This window comes from Ctenopharyngodon idella, chromosome 10 (assembly GCF_019924925.1).
Source record: "Ctenopharyngodon idella isolate HZGC_01 chromosome 10, HZGC01, whole genome shotgun sequence".
Taxonomy (NCBI): Eukaryota; Metazoa; Chordata; class Actinopteri; order Cypriniformes; family Xenocyprididae; genus Ctenopharyngodon; species Ctenopharyngodon idella.
In genome coordinates, this window is record NC_067229.1 from 25537647 (window position 1) to 25565314 (window position 27668).

Below are 27668 nucleotides of genomic sequence, written 5' to 3' on the forward strand. Positions count from 1 at the left end.
GATGCATATGCACCTGCTTCAGCATTGGCATCAGACTTGTGTCCCAAGATGGGCATGTCGTCGAGCTTTCAGTTCCTGGTCAGATTTAGCTTTTCTACAGGATGGTGTTCTTTTAGAGCAGTCTGCAGGCATGTTGTGGTCACAACAGACACCTCCAACATGGGGCTGGGGCGCAGTGTGCAATGGGCACTCAGCTTCAGGATCCTGGACAGGGCCAGGCTGAGGTGGCATATCAATATCAAGGCACCTGCACCACCTGGGTGAGTTTTACCCCTCCTCCCACCAAAAGCCAGTATGATATATCTCAATCTTCAAACAGAAAGAGCTGGATTAAATATTCTGAATGATATTAATCCACAATCTGACTTGTGATGAAGCCTGGAATAAATTACACAATGTTTGTTCATTTGGCCAGAGGAGAACTGGCCCCCAGCTGAGCCTGGTTTTTCCCAAGGATTTTTTTTTTCTTTTTTTCATTTCTGTCACCGATGGAGTTTGGTTTCCTGGTTTCCTTGCCACTGTCGCCTTTGGCTTGCTTAGTTGGGGACACTTAATATTCAGCAATACTGATATTGATTAATATTAATATTGGTTTGACCACTGACACTGTTGAATGAGAATTGAACTGAGCTGGACGAGGACATCACTGTTTTCTCCAGAGCTGCTTTATATAATTAATATTAATTGATGAACATAATTGATGAACTTTACAGTTTTTGAACGGAACTAAATCAACACTCAATTGACTAGAGTCTTTTTAGAGCTGCAGAATTTAATTCTGTTTGCATCATTAGGGCCCGAGCACCGATGGGTGAGGACCGAATTGCTCCGTTTATTACTGATAATTGTTTTCCTGTTTATCCCTGTAAAGCTGCTTTGAAACAATATGTATCTCAGTTCCTGGAGGGCCAGTCCTGCAGAGTTTAGCTTCAGCCCTAATTATATGCACCTGATCCAGCTAATCAAGTCCTTCACGATTATTTGAAAACTAACAATAAATGTTGTTGGAGCAGGGTTGGGACTAAACTCTGCAGGACTGTGGCTCTCCAGGATCAGAGTTTGGCACCCTTGATTTGGACTGTAGTGACAGTCAGAGTGAAGTTGATACAAGTCTTCATATTTTAAATAATGAAGAACGCTATTAGTAAGTGAAAATTATGTTGGGGTTCCTCCGTCACTAACTTATCTTTTGGTCATAGATGTCACTAAATCTCAACACATTTATTGAGTGATTATGCTCTTAATTTAGACTTTCTATTTGAACACCAGCATTTGTGAGATTAATTACATCAGTTCTGATATATATTTTTTTTATTTTGTTTTTTAAATGTATATGAATATTTATTATAATTAAGGGAGCTATTATTTATTAATTCCGCTAACTTCGAACATCTTCATAACCTATAGGCTATAAAACAGCAGAATCATTCAATCTGAATTCATAGTGCACTATGAGATTACCTTCAAATAAAGTAAATATATAGGCCTATATACTTTCAGATGCTTCTCTTTTGACACTGTCATTTTTAAAAAACGAAATTATCAATTACATAGAATATCTGATTCAGTATTTTACAAAAATCAACTGACAGCTGTTTACACCAGGGGCCTATTTGCCCCAAGCTGTGGGGTTTCTGTCCCCAGTAGTGGGATAAGATGGTGCCCTTTCTTTCAAGGTAAATTAGCAAATGTTTCCATTTATTTCCTATAACAATATATGGAATGATGCAGCAGCATCATCCTGCACCTGTTATGTTGCAATAAATGCACACTGTTTTTAATGGGTAATTCATTGTAATGCAGTATGGTGTGAAATTTCTGAAACTGATTCTCAATATACATTTAGGAAGCTTTATACAACTGGTAGAAAGAGGTGATGCTTTGCAGACACTTTATTACACAAATAACATTGTTACTGAAAATAGTTTTCTTGCAATAAAACCTCATTATCACAACAAATATCAGACACATCTCACATTAGCTTTGAAAATGTAGTAAATACAGCCTTAAATATGTAATCATCTTTTTTTTTCTTATTCTTTTTTCAGATGCAAAAACCGAACTCAAATCACAGGTGACAGTAGCAGCTCTTAAATATGTGGCACATTTGTAGTAATATATAGGTGCTGCAGAAGGCGAAATACATAAAAGGCACAAACATACAGAAATGTTATGACATATAATGCCTGGATCAATTATATATTAATTGCACTGCTATCAGATTGATAAATTATTGGAAGAGATTGACTAGCGGTTCATCATTAAAACTAAATAAATAATCTACCTTTAAAAATAATAATCAAATGTCTTTATCCTCAAAATGACCAGAGCTTTGTATCTCCCCATGGTCCCTTAAAATCATAAATTAAAGTGGCAGTCGTAGGTCATCACACAAAAGATAAAATGTTTCAGCAGCCGATACAAACAATTACAGAGGTGATTTAAAATACATCCTGAAAGCGCTAGCAGAAAGACTGGCAAGCGACACTCATTAGGACGAGGACACTGGGGGCGGCGGAGCGGAATACTCTTCATTCTCAGAGTCGGTACCATCCTCGTCGTCCTTCTCCAGGTCGCTTCCTTCGGTGCTGAGCCTGTCAAAGCCATGTCGGGTGTAGCCTTTGTGGGTGGCAAAGAAGTTCCCCAAGTTCAGGCCTCCTGCAGCTTTGCCTGTGGATGAGAAAAACAGAGAAAGAGGTTTACTGAAAACCCCTGCAGCATCTAAACATACAAACTATACTGTAGAATACTGTAGAAACTACTGTACATGCAAGAACAAACCTCATTGGTTCTCATGCAAAAATATTAACAAAAACTAACAGTATATCAGTGATACTAAAATAACACTGATGTACACAATGTGTTCGCTGTGACTAAAACACGACAAATTATATTTAAAAGGTTATTTTCTCAATTATTACCTAAACATACCTGTGTATTTTTTAGAAATGATATGTTTTCTGCTAGTATTTTTATGTATTTAAATATCTGAAACACAAAGTAAACCTGTCAAAGCATGAAAGTAGATTTAACGCAGTATGGTTACATCCCCCACTGAACCGGTGTGATAATACCTGTATCTCTCTTACCTCTAATTTTTCCCAAGATTCCACCTGTTGATCCTGATGGCTCCAACTTCACCTGACAATCTTCTTAAAAGTAGAAATTTATCAAAAACAATCTGACATACAATAACAAATGGCATTAACAAGACTGTCATGGAAAAATTAATAAAAAAAAATTCCACAAATACCATTGTACATCCTGCCCTTTTTCCAGCGGATAAAGACACCGATGGCGATGACAACCACCAATGGGATTAGCAGTAGAGTGGTGATGACAGCAGGTGATATGCCCTGAGCACTCTGATTGGCCACGGTCTGGGGCTTCTCCTTCTCTTCAGGAGCTGCCAGCGGCTGCAGATGCTGTTTCTGTGATGGCTCCTGGATCTTCTGCACAGCGGCCACCGGAGACTGGGCTGGAATCTTGGGTAATGGCTTCAGATTGGCCTGCAGAAATGTTTCTGTTTCTAAAACAAAAGAGGGATTAGACAAGAAAAAATGAAATACTGATTACTGATTTGGGGAATGCTCAACTGTTATGAAAACAGGTGAAATATGACTGACATTTCGTTGCCTGGTAGTTTCACCTATTAAGTCAATCACAGAAGTTTATAATGATATTCTAAGTTCATTATTTCAAGAGCTGCAATGAAACTATCACAAAGAGCATATTGTGCCTCTGAGCTTAAAGGGTTAGTTTACTCAAAAATACAATTTCTGTTATTAAGTACTCACCCTCATGTCGTCCCAAACCAATAAGACCTTTGTTTGTCTTCAGAACACAAATTAAGATATTTTTTGATGAAATCCGAGGGTATCTGATCCACACATAGGCAGCAATGACATTGCATCTTTTGAGGTCCAGAAAGGTACTAAAGACATAGTTAAAACCAGCGACGTGACTACAGTAGTTCAACCTTAATATTATGAAGCGACGAGAATACTTTGTGCGCAAAAACAAAACAAAAATAAGACTTTATTCAACAAATTCGTCTATTATGTTTCATACTGCTACACTATTTTTGTTGCAGACTAGCTTCAGTGTTTATGTCTGAACGCAGGCTCAGTATTGACCGGCTCCTGCGTCAGCATCACACGCATGTGTCGTGCTGCTCATTGACCAGAGCTTGCCAATACTGAACCAGCGTTCAGACATAAACACTGAAGCTAGTCTGCAACGAAAATAGTGACAAACGAAGGTCTTATGGGTTCGGGAAGACATGAGGGTGAGTACTTAATGACAGAAATTTCATTTCTGGGTGAACTAACCCTTTAATGTCAAACAAATCCTTCAACCATCAGTACTAGGGTACATACACTGAACCTCATAGTCCCTTCTTAATGCAGTGTATAATTATTACATTTTTAAATGCCCATAAGAAGGATGCAATACTAAAGTAATACTTGAAATTGCCGTTAAGGCATGACTATTGGACAGTAAAAATGCTCATTGGGTCAGCAGGGTCAGACAAAAACAGATGGAAAAGAAAAGACACATGTTAACTGAAAGAATTAAGAATTAAGGTGAAGAATTAAGTGTGAAACCATCAGGAACCCTTTAGACTCCAGCGCCACCATTTTCCAGAACTGCAACCTACCTGGAGTCTCCAGAAATGCAAGGTGTCAGTATCTCAGAGACTTAGGTTAGGTAAAGAATCCTAAAAAATGACCCCCACTTAATAAGAATCACAAGCTGAAGTGTTGTAAAATACATGAACACTGTTTTTTTTTTTAATAGGTTTTATAGACGGACAGATTGAGAGTGACTCTTGAAGAACCAGCACATCCTCTTGTACCACTGTTTGAACAATTTATCTTCCAGAATCTGGCAGCAAGTTTTGGGAGTTCATTTTTAGTCCATCTCTGCAAAATGGACTTCAGGGTAGGAGATGGACTAAAAATGTACATGGCTTTCAAACATGGCCAAATGAAAGAGACAATGGTATTGGTAATATACTCCTGTCTATTGGTACTATACTCCTGACCACGAAAGATAAACGCTGCCGAACTATAGCTGAGGCGGTTTAGAAACCCAGTGAGTAACTGGAATTAGCATTGCGTTACTGGAAGTCAGTCGGCCTTCTTGATGACATCACGCACGTCATTACAGGCGGTAAGCGATGATTGGTCAGGAAGCAATGTGTAGTCTGAAATGTTTCTTGTCGACGACAACATAAATTTAGTAGTCAAAATTGCATAATCTGACAGATTTATTACCTTCAATTTCTTGGACCTCGATTCCACCTTTTTTAACAGAGCGATGTTCTGCTTCTGAAATGAGGAAAAAAAAAAATCTTCAAGCTTAATTTTTTGTTGCTAGAACAGACAAAAAGCATAGGACAAAACTGCAGGCTTATGATAACACTGATTAACAATCTCAACAACTTTTTCCTGAGATTACCAATCACATGACGCTTGCCAGAATAAGAACAGGAGTGTATGTGCAAAATATGACATTAGTGCGTTGTAAAAAAATTGTATAAACATTTCTTATGTTCATATTTTTATTTGAAATTTTATTCTGGTATGTTCACATATTAGTATATTTATACATTACAAACTTACTTGCAGACTGAACAAACTTCATTACAGAATCTGATGCTGCGTCTCCAACAAAGACGCTCCCATCTGCTGTAACGACGATGTCATGTGGTATTTTAAATTCCTGAAGAAAAAAAGAAAAAAAAGAAGAAAAAGACTTAAGATATCAGAATAAAATATAAGAATGGGTAAACAGACCCATAACCAAGACATTTGCTGTAGTACTGTCATCGACATGATATTTTGTGTTGCTGCAATAAGGAATATTGCTAATATTTTTCCTTGTTTTTCCTCATTTGGTAAATCAGTGTTGTCAAAAGCATTTACTAAACGAATAAATGTAAATGTAAGACATAAAGAGCAGAGAAACCTATAACTATAAAGCTATTTGCTTATTGGCATGAAAATAAATCCTAAAGAAAGATATGAGTGCTACATCACATCATTATCACTCTTCATCAAATCACCAAAAAAGACAAACTTTAAATCAGACACGATGATGTCACAATCTGATGAGAATGAGAAGTGCCAGTATTAGCAGTTTTACTGCTCAGAAAGCAAATCTAGGATTAGGGTATTTAAACAAATCTCTGAAAGCACAAGATTAGAGTGGTAAATGGCACAACTGTTAGATATATAATGGGTTTGGTCATATTTATTTATATTCATGTTTGTCATCTGTTCCACAAAACATTTACCAGGCTTTCTTTCACCAATAAATTGTATGAATTTATCCTCTTATTTGCAGAAATAACATGTCATCAGTATTCAATCTGTACTTGTAGTTTTTGCTGAAGCCTCTACTTGACTCATAACCATCTGTCATGCACCGTTTTGACCTCCACATTGAAAGAGTTTCAGGTAGCAGTTGTACATTCACATACAAGATCTGTCTCCATGCCGTGTGTTTGTTTTCATGCTAGCGACACCCATGTTATGTCATGCAAATTTTTATGTAATCAATGGCTACCAAATGCTACCATTAAACTCTGAATTGAACAACGCTGATCAGAGACTGATTAGAAAGAGCTTTTAATGTACATGTATAACTTAATGTTAAACACTGTAACAACAAGTAATATACAGATTTCAGCAATATCACAGCACCTAGGGCTGCACAATTATGACAAAAATCATAATTGCTGATTATTCCCTTGAAACTGTAATTGGGATTATTAATTATGATTATCACAATTTACATTGAATGATGTATTGAATAGCGTTATACCATTGTTTGAAGCAACTGCATGCCATATTTTTGTATAAAAATAAAAAAACAATCTGAAAACACATTTTTTTATTGTTTTTCTATAGCATTAAACCTCAAATGTCAACTATATATTGGTTTGGTTTCTTCTTTAAATAATAATTAAAAAAAAGTAAAGATATGCATTGTATAATAATAGGGGCTTTTGCCACCAGTGTGGTTCCCCAAGAACTAATGTTCCCCTAGAGCCTGAAGTGACGTAAACTGCGCTTGTTGTTGTTACTTTTATTTTGGCGGCAATGAGAACAGTTCAGACAGATCCTGAGCACACAGTGCTCGCATTCTCAAGGATGTCTTATTTAAGAAAAGTAACCATAATAAAATTGATGGTTATTCCTCGTGAGGTGTAAAATACTGTTTTTTCTTTCTTAATTTGCAATCCAACGTTTATTTTTCTTAAGTGAGAGTGAGACCGCCTCAATGACGTATGCTGCCTTCAAATGCGACCTTTGAAATCAGACGCGGGTTCTGTCTTCATTAGTTTACGATCTGTTTAACAGTCCTGTCTAATACGTTATTAGATAGAATTGTTATACAAAGAAAGTAGACAGTATATGAAAAAGTATTAGCTTTTGCTGTGTGGTTGATGCCCAATGTCGCTAGCTTAGCAGAAATACATAATCATGTCAAAGTCGCCCTGGATTTTCTCCTCACTGTTTTCCATGTTTGTAGAGTAAGTTCGTGGAGTAAATATATAGGCTGTGTACACGTCTTTTTAAAAATCGTGCGTTCGACATGTCAGCATACACTTATGTCACTGGTAGCTCCTTTTATGCTGGGTTAGACCTTTTACATTCTGAAGTATTCGTGATTCGCCTCTCACAACGTGATATGCTCATAGCACACCTCTTAAACACACAGAATAATGTAAGTGGATATTTTCCTTGTAATCGCGTCTTGGAACGATTACGAAATCGTGGCATCCGTAATCGTAATCGCGATTAGAAATTCGAATTAATTGTGCAGCCCTAACAGCACCCATCATGAATAACCCTTCTTTGCATGTTTTGGGGGAATGTTATGCTCAGCAAGAGTGTGTAAATATTTGTTAATCAGCACCTGTGTGTCTGGACTGAAGGAATCCAGGATTTCCTTGGTTGAATAACTGATAACAAACCCTTGAAGAGGAGCAGGCTGCCCATATGGAGGCTCTCCATTCACCGCGTAGATGAGGCCACCTGAAACAACACATTAGAAACATGACTGCAGAGTCTACATTAGTACTGATTTTGGTTTTGCATCAGTCATTGAAAGATTTGTATGTATGTATTCACATTATAAATCAAAGGCCAAGTGAATTCCTTGTTAGAATTAAGATGCTCAGTGAACTCAAGAGGTCCTGAGCTTTATGAAATTAATTACATGATATGATTATATGAAGTCATTAAACCAAAAGTTTATTATTTTTTTTTATTACCAAACTCAATGACTTACTTTCTTCCGCTGAACACAATAGGATAAATATAGCTACAAGCGGCAACTACGGGGCCAAGCACGACAGTAGCAGTTAAGTTACAAGTACATTTAATCGGACATGGCATCCCTGGTGGTAATTTTAGGAAAAGCCATTAAAATCCTGATACAGAATTATAATACAACAGCTAATAACTGCAATAACCAGTAGGTGTCATGGTCACCAAATTAATAGGAAATTGTCAGGGCATTGTGGCAATTACACAAAGTTTTGTGTCAATATGCAAAAGCACTTCCTCCTGAGTGGAATTATCAACACATTATGCACATATGGTTTGGTTAATCAAAATCCTGTAGTTTTTTTTCGGCATTGTGTCAAGATGATCTGACACAGATTTGGTGAACTGAGGTATATTCAATTCAGCATCAGCCAAGGAATCAGTGGAAAAAAAATGTTTCTAGAACACACAGTTCAAAAGTTAAACATAATACAACTTTGACATTTTGGTCATGAAAGACAGTTTGAAATTTGCCTCAAGACTCTTACAAGTAGTCATCTTTGTGTGCTATATACTGTGTGCTTTCGGAAAAAGACCCCAGGCAGTTTGCTAAATTTCTCCTTTTGTGTTCCACTGAAGAAAGTTATACAGGTGTGAAATGAGTACATGCGCATTCTTGTGGTGCTGTACTAGCAAACGTAATGATACAATAAATCAAAAACAGATTTATCATGCTCTCTTCATTCATACCTTGGACAGGCGAATATGCGATGGCAAACACTGCTCCTCCAAACATGTCTTTTTTGATCTCCTTCACAAACTCGCCAGTATCTGCCATGAAGCACTGAATCCGTCCGTTGTCACGATCAGCCACACACAGCTCCCGTTTATCCGGCAGGAAGGCCAGGCTGTGCGGGATCCAGAATGGGACACGTCGCTTTCTGTCCGAGGAGCCTTTGACATCAGCAAAAACATAATTATTGATAAAGTCTTAAAACTAAACTATCCAAACAGTGTTCTGAAATATCAACCAGGTGTTTTATCTGTCTTTTGGATGTTCTGCCTTACTGACTCAAATCTAATTGAAGTTGTATCATACCTAGCAACAATATAAAAAAAATGTTTTAATTGTAAAAGGATTGTATCGCTGTAATATTAAGTCTGATGAAAAATCTCAGCACATTCTTGTGAATAAGAAATAGATTGTGCAACATGTACCTGCTCCCCAGTGTGAGATATATTTGCCCTCTGGTGAGAATTTGAGGATCCTGGAATTGCAATAGCCATCTGAGACATAGATGTTTCCAGTAACAGGGTCCACGGCCACATCTGTAGGTTGGCAGAAATGATTCTTGTCACTTCCTGGTTCAAAAGCTTCTCCCAAGACCAGAAGCTGCTGATCTGTACCGCTACTGCTCAGCTTGAATACCTACATATGGAGAGAGAATGCTTCAATCACACCAAGTTTATTCAAATCAAGTCACCTTTATTTTATATATCACTGCTTCATCCATTACAGATTGTTTCAAAGCAGCTTTACAGTGATAACAGGAAATTGATTTAATGACGTGAACAGAGTTAATTTCGCCTGTAAAGCAGCTCTAAAAAGAAAATAGTGTCATTGTTCAGCTGAAGTCAGTTTAGTGTTGATTATTATAGTTGTAGAAGTAATATACGTTATTTTGCTTGACCATTATGATGTGTTTATTATTACATATTGTTTATCACACAAATACATTTCCTTTGCCATTCTGATTAACCTTTTTACTTCCAATGACATTTCGGTCTTATTTTTGTGACATAACTTTGACGTGTTCTTCTACAATGTAAATTATACACACCCATACTGAAAACGTACATTTTGAAGCAGTTATGTTTATTTTTGAAAATGTATGTTCCTAAAGGCCAATTGACCGTTCGCAAAGACCCGCCCCCTTTAGTTACTGTTGCTACATCCGACAAGCCATGCCAATCTTTCGCCACACATCATGTTCTCACGCAGTGAAAAATACATCACGGAGCAAAGAGGACACTGACAATGCGTCGACAGACAAGACAGAGCAGGTTACTTTTGATATGAAATTTAAAATTTTGTCATTTTTAAAGAAATTTAAACAATAAATTCCATTTTGTTGCTCTTTAATGTGTCGTGACAGATCGCTGTATCGCCACAGTTCAAGCAGCTTGTAAACAGATCATCTCTTCCTACTAGTTAATTTATAGCATCAAATAAGCATGAATGAACATCATAAGGAATGTTGTTTCAATCGCGGACAGTCGTCAGTTCACACCATTTTTCAAGTTCAAGTCCACCTACGTTAATCTGCTAACTCCCCTGACTGCTTTGTTGGACAAAATGGCGGATTCTGTGTTATGATTGGTAAGATCGCCTGTCAATCAAACTCCTGGAGAAGGGTCAATTCACACTGCAGACAAACACCAACAAACAAGTTGGCCGTTGGATTTAGAATTTTATGAAAAATGATGTTCACACTGCCCCAACACTGATTGAACACAGACAAACACTGATTGAACATGGTCACTTGTGTGAAAACAAACCCCAACCAACAGCAACAGACGCCAACTGGGGTAACACACTGATCCAGCAAAACCCAACAAATGTGTTGTTGTTTGTCTGTGCAGTGTGAATTGGCCTTAATAAGTAATTAGATGTGTGAGTGTTTGCAGTTTATGCTGTAGAACAAAACGTCAACGTATCGTGAAGTTATATTTTGTATAGTGCCAAATAAAACAAACCTGCTTAACTAAGAGTTTCCCAAACTAATATATGACTTGTACCAAACCTAGCTAATTCACCCCACCTGACTACACCTGGTTTCTCTTAAGGTTTTTTTTCTTCCTGTTTTCATTTGTTCATTTGTTAAGATATCTAGTGGTGGGGGATTCTTAAGTTCATTTGAGTGTCTTTACCTGATGAAGTGCTACATCAGTCACCCAGTAATTATCGTCCTTGTCAGTAGTTATTCCATGCGGCAAATAGAACCTGTTCAAACAAACATCTCATTATCAACAAGCGCAATGAATCAAAGATAGAAAAAATAGCAGTACTGTGTCTACACTGCATGAGCAAACTCAAACACTCCCATTATAAATAATCTTCCAAATGCCTAACTCCACTTCAGCTTCAATGATTTTAAATGGGAGAATTCTAGTCTGTCAAATTGCATTGTGCCGCTTGCCTGAGTTGTAGACATGGTGCAATAACAGAATCTCATGGACTTACATATTTCTCCCTGAAGCTCTGAGCACTTGTCCTTTGACTTGATCCACCACCACGATCGTGGGCTGCTGGATGGGGCCCAGATCCTTCTGCTGGTAGATGCCTTTCATATTAAAGGATCTGCAGGAGAAAATAACTTGATTATACTGTAACAACATATTGTTTATCAGCAGTATTTGTCCCTTTAGAGGAATAGTTCACCCAAAAATAAAAAAACTGTCATGATTTCCTTCATGTTGTTCCCCCATGATGTTGTGAACCTGTATGAATTTCTTTCTACTCTGGAACAAAAAAGAAACTGAATGAATCCCTGCTCTTTTTCATGAAGTGACAATGAATGTGGATGGGTGCTGCCTAACTCCAATTATGGCAAAAAAAAAAAAAAAGCACTGCCAACTTATAAATTTTATTCCAAGTCCTCTGAAGTCATATAAAATCTTTGTGTGATGCTTAGCTGTCGAATGACATCAGCCCTGAAATATAGCACACAAATCATATGAACCACTTGTTACTTTTGTGTTATATTTGGTACTCAACAGAATTTCTATTGTATGGAAATAGAAACTTGGACATTCTGTTGAAAATTCCCTTCTTAGAAAGGACAAGGTCATAAGAGACTGCAACTTAAGGTTGAGGTTTTTTTTTTTTTTTCTGGGTGAACTATACTATTTTATTCATTTGGATTAATTTATCTCTTCAACATTTTTTGAAGCTTGAATATTTTGTTTGCATGGACTTTCAATGGATGGACAAAAATGTTGAGAGAATATTAAAAAAAAAAAAAAAATTCATATGTGTTCCAAAGATAAACAAAAGTCTTAAAGGGTTAATTCACCCAAAATAATTACTCACCCTCATGTCGTTCCACACCCCTAAGACCTTCGTTCATCTTCGGAACACAAATTATGATATTTTTGATAAAATCCGATGGCTCCGTGAGGCCTGCATTGCCAGCAAGATGTTTTCCTTTTTCAATGCCCAGAAAGCTACTAAAAACATATTTAAAATAATTCATGAGAGTACAGTGGTTCAACCTTAATGTTATAAAGAGACGAGAATGCTTTTTGTGTGCCCAAAAAAAAAAAAAAAAAAAATGACTTTATTCAACAATATCTAGTGATAGGCGATTTCAAAAAACTGCTTCATGAAGCTTCGAAACTTTACGAATCTTTTGTTTAGAATCAGTGGTTCGGAGCGCCAAAATCACGTGATTTCTGTAAACGAGGCTTCGTTACGTCATAAGTGTTTCAAAATTTAAATGTGACTATGGCAGTTTGATATACACTCCAAACCACTGATTTAAAACAAAAGATTCATAAAGCTTCGAAGCTTCATGAAGCAGTGTTTTGAAATCGCCCATCACTAGATATTGATGAATAAAGTCGCTTTTTTTTTTTTTTTTTTTTTTGGTGCACAAAAATGATTCTCATCACTTTATAATATTGGGGTTGAACCACTGTAGTCACATGAACTGTTTTAAATATGTCTTTAGTAGCTTTCTGGGCATTGAAAAAGGAAATTAACTTGCTGGCATAGAGGCCTCACTGAGCCATTGGATTTTATCAAAAATATCTTAATTAGTGTTCCGAAGATGAACGAAGGTCTTACGGTTGTGGAACAACATGAGGGTAAGTAATAAATTACATAATTTTCATTTTTGGGTGAATTAACCCTTTAAGGGTTTGGAAGGACATGAGGGTAAATTATGACAAATTTTTGGGTGAGTGCCCTTTAAGCAACAATGCAGTGGTAGCATTTTCTTTACAAGACCTCATCAAACAGTAACACTAGTCACTGACAAAAGGTCAGTGTTCATTACATGTCTAGATAGCGCTTAATTCTACATCAGCACTGTTTTATCACTTAAAATGCACAAATTCTCTTAAAAAGTTTTTTTTTTCTCCAGAGCCTTTGGGTTGAGAATGCTTAAATATATGGAGTGGGTTTATATTCCAGAACGTACTCCCTTCCCCATATGTGATCTCCTCGGTGGAAGATGATCAGGTCACCATTAGAGTTCAGAGCCAGACCAGACACCTGCCCAAGCTGCAGCTCCACCTCAGGCCAGTCTGACACCTCCACCAGATGGGCACCTGTGCACACACACACACAAATTTGAATTTTGGTTTGGATTTGAATGTGTAAAATATTATGAAGAAGAAAAAACAACATTTAAAATCCTAACTGTGGGTTCTTGTTTCAAACAACACAGACATCTATCTAAGCACACTTTATTCACAGATGCATCAGCAGAGCACAAAGACAACTAGCTCATGTCGAAAAAGAAAAAGAAAGTAAAAAAATAATAATAATAATAATAAAAACAGCCTAAATAAGTTTGTCATGTATAGCGGAATAATGACCACATCAGATTGATGCATGTGCATTTTTACACACCTAGACACAGCACAATAGAAACATTCTGAATGTGAAGTCAACCTGTACTCGACTTCTGTATGTGAACACTTTTATGATCTGAACTCTAGTGGGAAATGAGGAATTAATGTGGATTGCAGAGTGCTAAAAACTTTACATTGTATGTTTGGAATGCCATACCACCTATTTTAAAAGACAGCAGTAAGCAAATGACATACATACACTGCACTTATAGTATGCACCATGTCAGGGGTCGGCAACCTATGGCACGCGTGCCAGGGATAATCACTGGCATGTGACAATAACTAAAAAAGGTTTTTGTATTTAACTTAAAGTCCCTCGAACTTGCATACGGATGTACATTTTGAGGTAATCATTCCTCATTATCACACAGCCTGTTTTAAGTTAGGAGCTATAAATACTATTCAACAGTGAGATTATAACCTGAGCTAGTGTGTAGATCTAACAAACCAGTCACATGACCCGAGGTGCATGCTTCTGTAAATATTCCTCCGCATGCCATAGATTGCCAACCCATGTATTATTTACTCAACCGTGTATTGTATGAACTTTATGAGGTTATTTTGTCATTCAAGATCATAGTCCGATGCTCCTCCCCCTCTGCTACGCAAGGAAAGCGGTGACAATTGAGTGCAATTGTGTCCAACACTTTTTTTGGTAAATAAATGCTGCCTTCACATGCTATCGGAAATTTGATAATTCCCACTTGTAAAGTTGTGATTATAAGCTTGTCGCATTCAAGCTTCGAAATGGAAAGGCATTCATGTGCAACATCCAGGTATTTGAAGTGCACTTCTTTTTTTGGAATTATCAGTGTCAATACACTACTCACACTATTTAAACGAAAACAGCATAGAATTAAGCACAAGTAAGCAAATTGGGATGCACCTTAAGTGTATAATGTGCACAGAATGCAAACTGTCACTTTTCAGCAGCAGTGCTTCAATGTGATGACATACTGCTTGTAAATAATGTCTAGAAAACATGTCTTTCTCTAAGTTGTCCTCGTGGGCTGCATGCACATACGGTGTAGCCCAATTCACAAACAAATGGACTGGGTGTAAATCAGTCTTAAGAATCCTTCACTGAACAAATTCACAGATCAAAAAATAACATCTGACCACTAACTAAACTGCAAGATATCAATAACTTGTTCTCCGTAAAATTTATAAACCTACTTCAAACACCCAAAGATGTCATTGATATCTATTATACTGCAGTCCCCAGAAGAAATTGTACATACAGTGCTCAGCATAAATGAGTACACCCCCTTTGAAAAGTAACATTTTAAACAATATCTCAATGAACACAAAAACAATTTCCAAAATGTTGACAAGACTAAGTTTAATGTAACATCTTTTTAACTTACAACATAAAAGTAAGGTTAATAATATAACTTGGATTACACATTTTTCAGTTTTATTCAAATTAGGGTGATGCATTGTGTAAAGATGGGGTCACCTCAACCTTGAATTCTAGGTATAGACTAATTCAATTTAACTTTTTACACCAGCGTTACTACACCCCATCTAGATTACATAAATTTAATAACAGTATTTCACCCCTTTGCTTCAGATGTGGTACAGAAGAAGGAACATTTTTGCATTCTACCTGGTTGTGTCCTAAAATGAATGTGTTTTGGGTGAAAGTATGTGAAAGTATATCACAGATTCATGGAATTGATTTTCCAGTCAAGTCAAGTCAAGTCAAGTCACCTTTATTTATATAGCGCTTTTTACAATGTAGATTGTGTCAAAGCAGCTTTGCATTGAGTGGATCCTGAGGTGTGTTTATTAGGTAATTTTACTAACTCTAACCTCCGAAATAGTCATGCTATTAAACTTACGGAAATTTTGTTAATAATAGCCAAAAAATGTATAGCTTTGAAATGGAAAGCAGACTCCGATGTGCCAATTGCACTGTGGTTGTCGGAGGTTTGCAGCTGTGTACCTTTAGAGAAGATCACATATTCAAGTGAGGGGCAGGGGTGATCTATTTTATAAAATTTGGAAACCCTTTTTGAATTATATAAATATAGTGCCACGTGACTTGATTTGATAGTTGTTGATTTTTTTTTTTTAAACTGTTTTACATGTATCTCTTTTTTTTGTGTGTGTGTGTATGTGTAATTTATTGTTTATTTTTGGTTTTATTTTTCTCCTTTGAGTTTTGTCAGATGTTTGTTGTTCGTTGTTATTGTTATATTTGAAAAAAGCAATATAAAATTTTCAAAAAAAAAAAAAAATTAGGGTGATGCAAAATTGAGTACACCCCACAACAAAAACTACTACATCTAGTACTTTGTATGGCCTCCATGTCTTCTAGGCATGGAATGAACAAGTTGACAACATTTTGCAACATCTATCTTTTTCCATTTTTCAAGAATGACCTCTTTTAGACACTGGATGCTGGATGGAGAGTGATGCTCAACTTGCCTCTTCAGAATTCCCCATAGGTGTTTGATTGGGGTCAGATCAGGAGCCAATGAATCACTTTCACCCTGTTCTTCTTCAGAAATCCAACAGAAATCCAGATGTGTGTTTAGGATCATTGTCATGTTGGAAAAGTGCACGACGACCAAGGGCATGAAGTGATGGTAGCATCTTCCCTTTCAGTATAGAGCAGTACATCTGTGAATTCATGATGCCATCAATGAATTGCAGCTGCCCGACACCAGCAGCACTTATGCAGCCCCACGTAAGGACACTGCCACCACCATGTTTCACTGTAGGCACCATGCATTTTTCTTTGTATTCCTCACTTTTGCGACACTATACAGGTTTGAAGCCATCAGTTCCAAAAACATTTATCTTGGTCTCATCATTCCAGAGTATAGAGTCCCAGTAGTCTTCATCTTTGTCAGCATGGGCCCTGGCAAACTCTAGGTGGGCTTTTTTGTGCCTGGGCTTTAGGAAAGGCTTCTTTCGTGGACGGCACCCATGCATGCCATTCCTCTGCAGCGTACGCCGTATTGTGTCACAGGAAATAGTCACCCCAGTTTGGCTTTTTACTTCTTTAGATAACTGCAGTGAACTTGCATGCCGATTTTCTTCAACCCTTCTCATCAGAAGACGCTCCTGTCGAGGTGTTAACTTCCGTGGACGACCTGGACGTCTCTGTGAGATGGTTGCAGTTCCATCTTTTTTAAATTTTTGTACCACTTTTGCTATAGAATTCTGACTGATAAGTAAAGCTTTGCTAATCTTCTTGTAGTCTTCACCTTTCTGGTGTAAAGAAATTATTTTCTTTCTCAGGTCTTGTGACATTTCTCTTCCATGTGGTGCCATTGCTGACAGCATGAAATGGGAAGGGGTTTTAACACCCCTTTATAGTCAACTGTCTGCTGGACACCAGTGTAATGAATAATTAGACTCATCTGTGGTTGAGTTCTTGTTAAATTAGACATTTGTAGTCTAAAATTTAGCTTTGCTCGAGAGACTTTCAGTGGGGTGTACTCATTTTTGCATCACCCTAATTTGAGTAAAACTGAAAATTTTGTTCTCTAAGTTATATTATTAACCTTACTTTCATGTTATAAGTTAAACAGATGTTATATAAAACTTAGTCTTGTCAACATTTTGGAAATTGTTTTTGTGTTCATTGAGATATTGTTTAAAATGTTACTTTTCTAAGGGGGTGTACTCATTTACGCTGAGCACTGTAAAAGACACTTAATGGATGAATGTCTTCACACTATTTAACATCAAACCAAGCGGCATTATGTAAAATAAAATATAGCCCAAGTCAAAGAAATTTTTTGCTCCATTTCAAACTAAAAAACAATTTATATATGGTCCAAAATTAAGGCAAAAAATATTTGCTTAGCATCTGTGCTAAGAAATAGACAAATGCATGAAATCACATTTATTTACTCATTTTGCATATGCCATAATTCTTAAATGGAAGAAGTCCATTTAAACAACCAGGACTCTTCCTAGAGCTGGAAAATGACGGTGAGAAGGGCCTTGGCAAAAGAGGTGTCCAAGATCCTGATGGTCACTCTGGTTGAGCTCCTTAGATCATGAGTGGAGATGGAAGAAACTTGTAGAAGGACAACCATCACTACAACACTCCACTGATCTGAGCTTTACTGAAGAGTAGCCAGATGAAAGCCTCTCCTTAGTGAAGGCAAGCTTGGAATTTGCCAAAAAAAAAAAAAACTTGTTACTAAAAAAAGAAAAAAAACTGTTACTAGCATCACGTCTGGAGGAAACAGGCACTGCTCATCACCTGCACAATAGCCATCCCACTGATGAAGCGTGGTGGTGCTGTAGGAGTGTCTTAGAGGCAGGGACTGGGAACTGGTAAGGGTAGAAAGAAAGCTGAACACAGTAAAATACAGAGATGCCCTTAATGAAAATATAGGACCTCAGACTGGGCTGAAGGTTCACCCTCCAACAGGGCAAAATGACCCTAAGCAAACAGCCAAGGCAATGCAAAAGTGCCTACAGGGACAACTCCCAGCCCGAGTTCCAGTGTCCCAGCCAGGGCCTGGATTTAAACCCAATTGAACATCTCTTTAGAGACTTGGCTGCTAAAAAAAATGGCTGTCCACGGATGGTCACCAACCAACCTGACAGAGCTTGAGAGGATCTGCACAGAAAAACGGAAGAAAATCTCCAAATCCAAGAGTACAAAGCTTGCTGCATCATACCCAAAAAGACCCGAGGCTGCGTAATGGTCTGAGTTAATGGTCTGAATACTTATGTCCGTGTGATTTTTCTTTTTTCATTTTGTTTACAATGTAACAAAATGTGAAAAAAGGGGTCTGAACATTTTCTGAATGCACTATGCATGCTTGTGTACTCCTGACAATCTTTCAGTGAAAATCAACTTCAGGGAAAACTGACCAAATATATTGATGATCTTGCTCACAAGGATGAATTTGTGACCAACAAGATGAACGCAATGCATCTTGAAATCTATCCTATAGCAATTCTCATGTTTCAGATCGTTCATTAGAGAATTATGAATACCACATGCTATAACATTACACACTTAGCCAACAATCTGCACAACCCAAAGTATAAATGATAGCAGTGAGATGGGTGGAAACAGGCGTCAAAAGGAAAACAAATGGATATGTGGGAAACAAATGCCTGTCTCAGCTGACATTGTGGCCCATGGGTTGAATGCTTACTGTCCACAAAACACTTGATACATGTATGCCCTTGCTCTTTGTTGGGTTAAAAAACGAGGCCGAAACCCACCTTGTTTGTCCCTTTGAGCCTCCCCTGTGGTCGGCTGTCTGGCGGGTACAGTCCTGCTCCTTGAGGGGCTGACAGTGGACTCTAACTGGTGAAACTTGTGCACTCTGTCCCTCACCAGAATTGCATCCTCTTTTGTTTTGTAGCCTAAACGTGGCCAGCCCAGGTCTTTTTTTTGCATTATGCTATCAATCTCTGCCATCAGATGTGTCTGGGCTCGGGCCGCATCTGCAGGGTTGTACTTATGCACGTTGACAACATCCTCTCTCTCCCCCAGCAGTTTAGAGAGAAGGGAATAGAGGTCACCTGCACAGGAAGAAACAGAGGAGGAAAAGCGGAAAGACAAAAGAGGAATGGTGGTGTGAAAAGTGAGAAAATCTTTAGAGTGGAGAAAGGGAGGTTGTGCTGGTGATGTATTAGATATACTCAACGGCTAGGTATACATTGTGCTATTTTTGTCTGTCCTTTATGACTGTTGCTTATCATATTGTATGACACGGCCTCCACTGAGATCTAGTGTAACAGGAAGACTGTGCAACATCAACAGTCTTTTATATCAGACCTGTACCACATACAGTACGTCTATTCTGATAAGGATGACTGGGTGTTTTAGTGTTCTGGCGTCCTCACTGGCACGCAAAATGAAAATGGTCAGAATGCTGGATTACAAAATGAACCAAATTAAAACTATTCCATTGGCTACTATGTGAACACAAAATCACCCTGCACAACAGAGATATCTGAATAAACAATTCAGAGCATGAACTGCGCATTCTCGGTACAGTGAAATGCATAACAGTATGTACCAGTGCGACTCGAGCACTATCATCACTATAATATTTTACTGCAACAGTGGTCAAATAAAGAAGCTACAATTTTACACCTTTCTATGACTATTTGTCTAGATGCATGTCCATGCACAGACATTTTGAGGGTCAGTGGATCAAACTGAGAAAAGGGCACCATACTACATGCACAACTTTTACTTTTACAATGAAACAAATTAGCAATCATTAATTGAGATAGGATATAAATTGATATCAAATTTATGATTAAATGACTGTGCTTAATGTTGAATAGTATTAGTGAAGTTATTAATAAATATTAGACTTCACTTATTGAGTTACAGAATAGCACTGTCTATTCTAGTAAACAATTTTAAGTTTCAAGAAACGAGTCAATTTTAAGAGGAATATTATTAGGTCTCACTTGGAAGTATGCTGAGGAAGCATGAAATTTGATAATTTATGAAATTTGTTCAGATTACTTCAAAAGATTGATGACTAGATTGTAAAAGATCTGCATATGGGGAATTTTTTGACATAAGAAAAGTGTGAAAAACAATTATTTGATGTTTTCATGGAGAGTTTCACAAGAGTTTCTATGAACTTATATTTAACAACCCAAATATCCAGATATATCCTATCTAACCAATCCAATAAAAAAGTCAGGTATTGGATCAGTGCATCCTTACTTGCCAGTAAACTGAGTATAAAAGTTTGTGCTAAACCAGCCGGCACCATCTAGGGACTATAGTATCTCATAGATTAGTGGCATCGGATAAGTATCAGGCACAGTCTTTGTATTTAGCCAATGGTCGTCTTTCCTAAAGGCTTCCATCCATCATAACAAACATCTGCTTGTCCTACCAGGCAACATTTGTAGATGTTTTTCTACACAGCATAGGCTCTCTACAGTAGGTCTAACTTCTGGTGATGTGATATCTTTTGTTTTTGGCATTTTTCACAGTCAGTTTTGCACTCCAAAACAGTCCTTTCTCCACCATAGAGCCAATGATTTTTTGCAAAAAGCATTCTGCTGCCATATAAGATCTAGTGCGACTGCTCAAACAATTTTTAACAAACTGCCAGTTGATGTTTTGTTTTATCTAATTCTGTGATATCACTGCACAAATGAATGTCAATGAATCGACATGTATGGCAGTCAAGCCAGATTTTAAGCATCAACCAAGAGTTTATATAAACTTAGCAAAAAAGAAATGTCCTCTTATTTTCAACTGCTTTTTTTGTTTTTGTTTAGCAAATTTCTTAAGGTGTGTAAATATTTGTGTGAACATAAAAAGAATCAACAACTGAGACATGAACTGAACAAGTTTCACAGACATTTGACAAACAGAAATGGAATAATGAGTCCCTGAACAAAGAAGGGATCAATATCAAAAGTAGAAGTCAGCATCTGGTGTGGCAGCAGCTGCTTTAAGTACTACAGCATCTGCTTAAGCATCTCATCCTCATGGATGGCACCAGATTTACCAGATTTCTTGCTGTGAGATGTTACTCCACTCATCCACCAATGCACTTGCAAGTTCTCAAACACGTCTGGGGAGATGCATGGTTACATGTGGTTGGCACTGTAATGATGATCAGCTGTCCTTCGATTAACTTGCGATTTAAATTGCGATTAACTCTGAAATGCTTGTTTTCCAGTATACCATAGAAACGTGAAGAAAACAAAAAAAATCTACAAATCCAGAAGCAGCAAACGGCTAGTACCGGGTTGGACTCCTTTTGCCTTCAGAAATGCCTTAATTCTTTGTGGCATAGATTCAACAAGGTGCTGGAAACATTCCTCAGAGATTTTGGTCCATGTTGACATGATAACATCATGCAGTTGCTGCAGATTTGTTGGCTACACATCCATGATGCGAATCACCCGTTCCAACACATCCCAAAGGTGCTCTATAGGATTGGTGGGTGTGGAGGCCATTTGAGTATAGTGAACTCATTGTCATGTTCAAGACACTAGTTTGATATAATTTGAAATTTGGGACATGGCACGTTTTTCTGCTGAAAAAGCCATGAGAAGATGGGTACACTGTGGTCATAAAGGGATGGTCAGCAGCAATACTCAGGTAGGCTGTGGCATTTAAACAATGCTCAATTGATACTAAGGGCCCCAAAGTGTCCCAAAATGTCAAGAAAATATCCCCCACACCATCACACTACCACCACCAGCCTGAACTGCTGATACAAGGCAGGATGGATCTATGCTTTCATGTTATTTACGCCCAATTCTGACCCTACCATTCCAGGCTCCTGTTTAATAGTGTTTCTCTGACTGTCACAGTGGTGCAATGCTTCATAGATTTCCATTGGATCTTGGACTAATACAAAACAAATTACTAGAGCCCTCAGTTAAAGCTGCTAAAACAACTGCTAGACATCTCTTACACGGCAAGAAGTAGACCCCACTACCAGGCCTTGGAAAAAAAAAAAAAAAAAAAGACTTCATTGGTCCACATGCTGTTCTTATGACCTCAACTGCCTTTCACCCATCTTGACTCTCATCCCAAGGTTCACACCAGGGTGGCTATAAAAAATTTACTGGCCATGCAGTGGCTGGAACTAAGAGAAATAAGTATTCTTCGAACATTCAGTGAAATAAGTATTCTTAATAACAGCTAGTCCATACAAATTCAGCTGTTAACATACAAATGAAAGCATACATGATAGTTGCAACATTTTCAACTATGTTTGGACTCTATGCATTCAGAAAATTGCCACAGTTTCAAAAGGTGGTTTGGGAAGCAAGTAAAGCATAGGTAAAATTCAGTCACGGTTCTAATCGTGAGCTTCAGGTTATGCAAATGAGCTCCACATGCAACAACATACAAATCTATTCTGTAAAAAGCAATTAAAATATCATGTACCAAAATACCAATATTGATTAGTTTGGGGCCTATCAGGTACAGTACATGGCAAATTTCCTCAAAGAAAAAAATATCTTTAAACTAATGCTGTAAACTATACATGGAACACCAGTTGGTACATCATTATAATATTTAAGGTTAAAATTACTGATTTGTAAGCTACTTACATATAAATTACACATATTTTTTTAAAATAACATTATAAGAAATTTTTAATGAAATAATTATGTTTCTACTCGTTTTTTGTATAGGCCTAAACATTTAAAGCGTGGCTGTCATAAAACGTATTTATACATTCAATATTGACATGTTAAGTACAAATACAATGAATATGCAATAGTCTATAGTGCATATATTTAGCAAAATGCTCATCTCTAAGTTCATTTTTGTAGCTGACTAATGTGTTTTTGGACATTGAATGGCTTTTCTGAGGTAAAACTGAAGCACTACACACACCACGGAGCACCAAGAAAGATTGCGACAGCTCAAGAGACGTCTATGGTCTCACTCCAGTCTATGGGAGAGTGGCCCATTCTTGTGAGGTTTATTGTGCTTGCAATTTCACCCTGACCGAAAAGTCACTGACCAAGTGAATGAAACATTTGGTTTTGGTGCTGAATTTAACACTAATGCCCATTGCTGGCTTTACATCAATGCCACCCACCACACGTTTTAAAGACTGTTGGTAAATGGTAACCTTTCAAATACAGCCTTATGTTTGAATTGTGGTGGATTATTAGTTACTAGTGGTAACTGTTAAACTGGCCCCTGATGAAGAACACCTAGTGGCTCCTGGGTTGAGTTTTGAGACCTTGGGAACAACAATATGACTTTGTATTTTGTTTATTCATCGAAAGCTCACAAAGTGAAAGTAATTCAGACTAACAGTCACCAACAGAACAAATAAGAATGAAACAGGTTAACCAACAGGTTTGCAACCAGGTCTAACACTGTCAGAAAAAAAGGTACGGTGCTTGTCACTGGGGCAGTACCCTAAGGTACAAAGTACCCTAAAGTACTAATACAGTATGTACCTTTAAGGTACTAATATGCACTATTTAGGGGTAAGTAGGTACAAAGATGTACCTTTTCACTTTTGTTCCTTAGGGTACTGCCCCAGTGACAAGCACCGTACCTTTTTTTCTGACAGTGAATATAGTTTTTGACTGCTCCATCTTCCGTTAAGTTTTTTTTTTAATCACTCGTTCACAAGTTATCCATGCTGAAATGTGCAGAGGAAACATACAATCCCATACTAAAGTGATCAGGTACTTCAGATGTGGGTTTCCATGTTTAGGAACAGCACAATTTTTGGTGCTTTTTTTTAAAGTTTGAACTCCTTATAACTTGACAAAGCATCTTAAAAATGTAATTTCATCAAAAACATTGCTGTGAAGGCTGTCATGCACTGGTGCATTTATCATCAAAAAGTTGAGGAATTAAGAAAATGAAAGAAAATTTGACTCATGTCATGATGCCTTTAAATCTAATCTCTGATAAAACAGAACATAAATGCAAAGCATATGTCAAAGCATACAGCTTACAAATGCACAGCCTTGAGCCTATTTGCATCCACAAGTAGATGAGCAAGAGGACCTATTCATGTCACCAATGAATCGAATAATGTGTAAAATGTTTAAGAGTTTATCAAGCCATATGGCACTTGAAACATGATTTTCTTTCTTTTATGGAAATGAAATGAAAGTTATTAAACTCAAGCAGGCCAAAAAAACAGACTAAGTGTGAGTAAGATTTGAGAATGAGTTTGAGAGCTGTGTCAGAGGGGAAGGCTGCAGGGTTGCCAGGTTTGCGTAACAATACCAGTCCAATAGCTATTCAAAACTCGGTTAATAAAGGCCAAAACTATTCCATTCAGGGAGGCGGGTCGCTTCAAGCTGTGGACTAAAACAACAACTAGCAGCAACAGTGAAAAAGTAGCCCAATTCTGCGGAAAAAAACACGGACTTGGCAACACTGGAAGGCTGTGAGCATTTTTTTTTTATTGTATTGTATTGTTTTTGTTTTTCTTAATTATATTATTATGTTAATTATTATTTAGTATTACATTTTCATTAGAAAACTACTTTGTTGTCATTTTTGTAAACTTCACTGCAGACATGGTGAAACATTCATAGTGTGATGCAATCTCCACCATCTTTCACTGTATGGATAAGAGCAACATAGTTTTCAAAACATCATCTTTCATGTATCACTGAAGAAAGAAAGTCATGCAGGTTTAGAGCAGTTTTTATTTAATTCCCTTGTTCCGTTTGGATGACTCCCCTATCTGACACACTCATTTCGAGTCTCTGAGCCTCTGTTTATGAGTTGTACTATAAATCCATTGTGCTTTTTCATGGAGAAAGAATGTCATTCAGCCACTGTGTGTCAAATTACATTTGTAATGCTATTCCAGCAATGACTGTTTCAGGACAGTCTCTCTCAGTCATGACTATGTCTGTAATTTGAAATAATTTTTAAACATCTTACCCTGATCCAGAACTTCCTCTTCTCTCTTAGGCTGCTGCAGCTCCAAAGTCTCCACAGCATCTGTGGAAATCAAAATAGAAATGTGAAAATATAGAAAAGTGAGAACTAAAATCAAATTAAGTACATTCTGGATTATCTAAATATATATATATATACACACACACACACACACACAGTATCTCACAGAAGTGAGTACACCCCTCACATTTTTGTAAATATTTTATTATAGCTTTTCATGTGACAACACTGAAGAAATGACACTTTGCTACAATGTAAAGTAGTGAGTGTACAGCTTGTATAACAGTGTAAATTTGCTGTCCCCTCAAAATAACTCAACACACAGCCATTAATGTCTAAACCGCTGGCCACAAAAGTGAGTACACCCCTAAGTGAAAATGTCCAAATTGGGCTCAATTAGCCATTTTCTCTCCCCGGTGTCATGTGACTCGTTAGTGTTACAAGGTCTCAGGTGTGAATGGGGAGCAGGTGTGTTAAATTTGGTGTTATCGCTCTCACTCTCTCATACTGGTCACTGTAAGTTCAACATGGCACCTCATGGCAAAGAACTCTCTGAGGATCTGAAAAAAAGAATTGTTGCTCTACATAAAGATGGCGTAGGCTATAAGAAGATTGCCAAGACCCTAAAACTGAGCTGCAGCACGGTGGTCATACAGCGGTTTAACAGGACAGGTTCCACTCAGAACACGCCTCGCCATGGTCGACCGAAGAAGTTGAGTGCACATGCTCAGCGTCATATCCAGAGGTTGTGTTTGGGAAACAGATGTATGAGTGCTGCCAGCATTGCTGCAGAGGTTGAAGGGGTGGGGTGTCAGCCTGTCAGTGCTCAGACCATACACCGCACAATGCATCAAATTGGTCTGCATGGCTGTCGTCCCAGAAAGAAGCCTCTTCTAAAGATAACGCACAAGAAAGCCCGCAAACAGTTTGCTGAAGACAAGCAGACTAAGGACATGGATTACTGGAACCATGTCCTGTGGTCTGATGAGACCAAGATAAACTTATTTGGTTCAGATGGTGTTAAGCGTGTGTGGCGGCAACCAGGTGAGGAGTACCAGGTGAGGAGTGTCTTGCCTACAGTCAAGCATGGTGGTGGGAGTGTCATGGTCTGGGGCTGTATGAGTGCTGCTGGCACTGGGGAGCTACAGTTCATTGAGGGAACCATGAATGCCAACATGTACTGTGACATACTGAAGCAGAGCATGATCCCCTCCCTTCGGAGACTGGGCCGCGGGGCAGTATTCCAACATGATAACGACACCAAACACACCTCCAAGATGACCACAGCCTTGCTAAAGAAGCTGAGGGTACCTAAACCCTATTAAGTATCTGTGGGGCATTCTCAAACGGAAGGTGGAGGAGCGCAAGGTCTCTAACATCCACCAGCTCCATGATGTCATCATGGAGGAGTGGAAGAGGACTCCATTGGCAACCTGTGAAGTGAACTCCATGCCTAAGAGGGTTAAGGCAGTGCTGGAAAATAATGGTGGCCACACAAAATATTGACACTTTGGGCCCAATTTGGACATTTTCACTTAGGGGTGTACTCACTTTTGTGGCCAGTGGTTTAGACATTAATGGCTGTGTGTTGAGTTATTTTGAGGGGACAGCAAATTTACACTGTTATACAAGCTGTACACTCACTACTTTATATTGTAGCAAAGTGTCATTTCTTCAGTGTTGTCACATGAAAAGATATAATAAAATATTTACAAAAATGTGAGGGGTGTACTCACTTCTGTGAGATACTGTATTTATATGATATAAGAGTTCAGTCATACTGCCTACCCACACCATTGTGTATGCAAAATCTTGAAATGTGTGTTTTTGGATAGTACCTTTTTGAGGAGCTGACTCATGCTTCATAGACATCATATGGTCTGGACTGACCGGGATGGGAGTACTGGCCTCAGAAGGGATGTTTTGGAACAGTTCACTACTGCCGTCATCTCTGCAGTTCATGTAAGGCACGCTATGGATGTTGTCCATGTAGTACATGATGTAGAAGTTACACATCTCATCATTGGATGTGCCTCTGTGAGGAAGATAACAATGAGACATGAACAAACTACTAGCACAAAATGCAAATACAGCTCCAAAGCTTTGAGCATGAAAATATCCAACAGAACTACAGTAGCCTTTGCCTCAAATGACATACCCACAGTCCACCAGCCTTTTACATACCACAAAAAGGCAAGATATTTCTCAAACATCACATCAGTTGCCCAACTTGCGGCAGCATCACATGAGACAGAGACTCAAGAGCGGTGTTTTGAGACTCAATGAGGTGTTTTGCAAATATTATTTCAAACAGTTACGCTAATAATTAGATGACTGGCTGTAATTTGCAAGCGAGTTTAGCC

General features: G+C 37.9%; 1 protein-coding gene across 5 annotated transcripts in view; it reads right to left on the bottom strand.

Annotated features, from left to right (window-relative positions):
- Positions 1–1874: 1874 nt before the first annotated feature.
- The window catches only part of pam (peptidylglycine alpha-amidating monooxygenase), a 56634-nt gene continuing 30840 nt past the window's right edge, over positions 1875–27668 (bottom strand). For 2 of the 5 annotated variants that reach the window (XM_051908716.1, XM_051908717.1), the window contains exons 13-26: positions 27144–27340; positions 25288–25347; positions 19131–19433; positions 13487–13616; positions 11527–11643; positions 11214–11286; positions 9501–9711; positions 9033–9236; positions 7930–8048; positions 5628–5727; positions 5280–5333; positions 3254–3529; positions 3090–3152; positions 1875–2670 (exon numbers count right to left, since the gene is read on the bottom strand). In XM_051908716.1, coding sequence (XP_051764676.1) covers positions 2492–2670; positions 3090–3152; positions 3254–3529; positions 5280–5333; positions 5628–5727; positions 7930–8048; positions 9033–9236; positions 9501–9711; positions 11214–11286; positions 11527–11643; positions 13487–13616; positions 19131–19433; positions 25288–25347; positions 27144–27340 — 2086 coding nt within the window. In that variant the 3' untranslated portion in view covers positions 1875–2491. The remainder of the gene's footprint in view (positions 2671–3089; positions 3153–3253; positions 3530–5279; positions 5334–5627; positions 5728–7929; positions 8049–9032; positions 9237–9500; positions 9712–11213; positions 11287–11526; positions 11644–13486; positions 13617–19130; positions 19434–25287; positions 25348–27143; positions 27341–27668) is intronic. The other 3 variants (XM_051908718.1, XM_051908720.1, XM_051908719.1) reach the window with 3 other exon arrangements.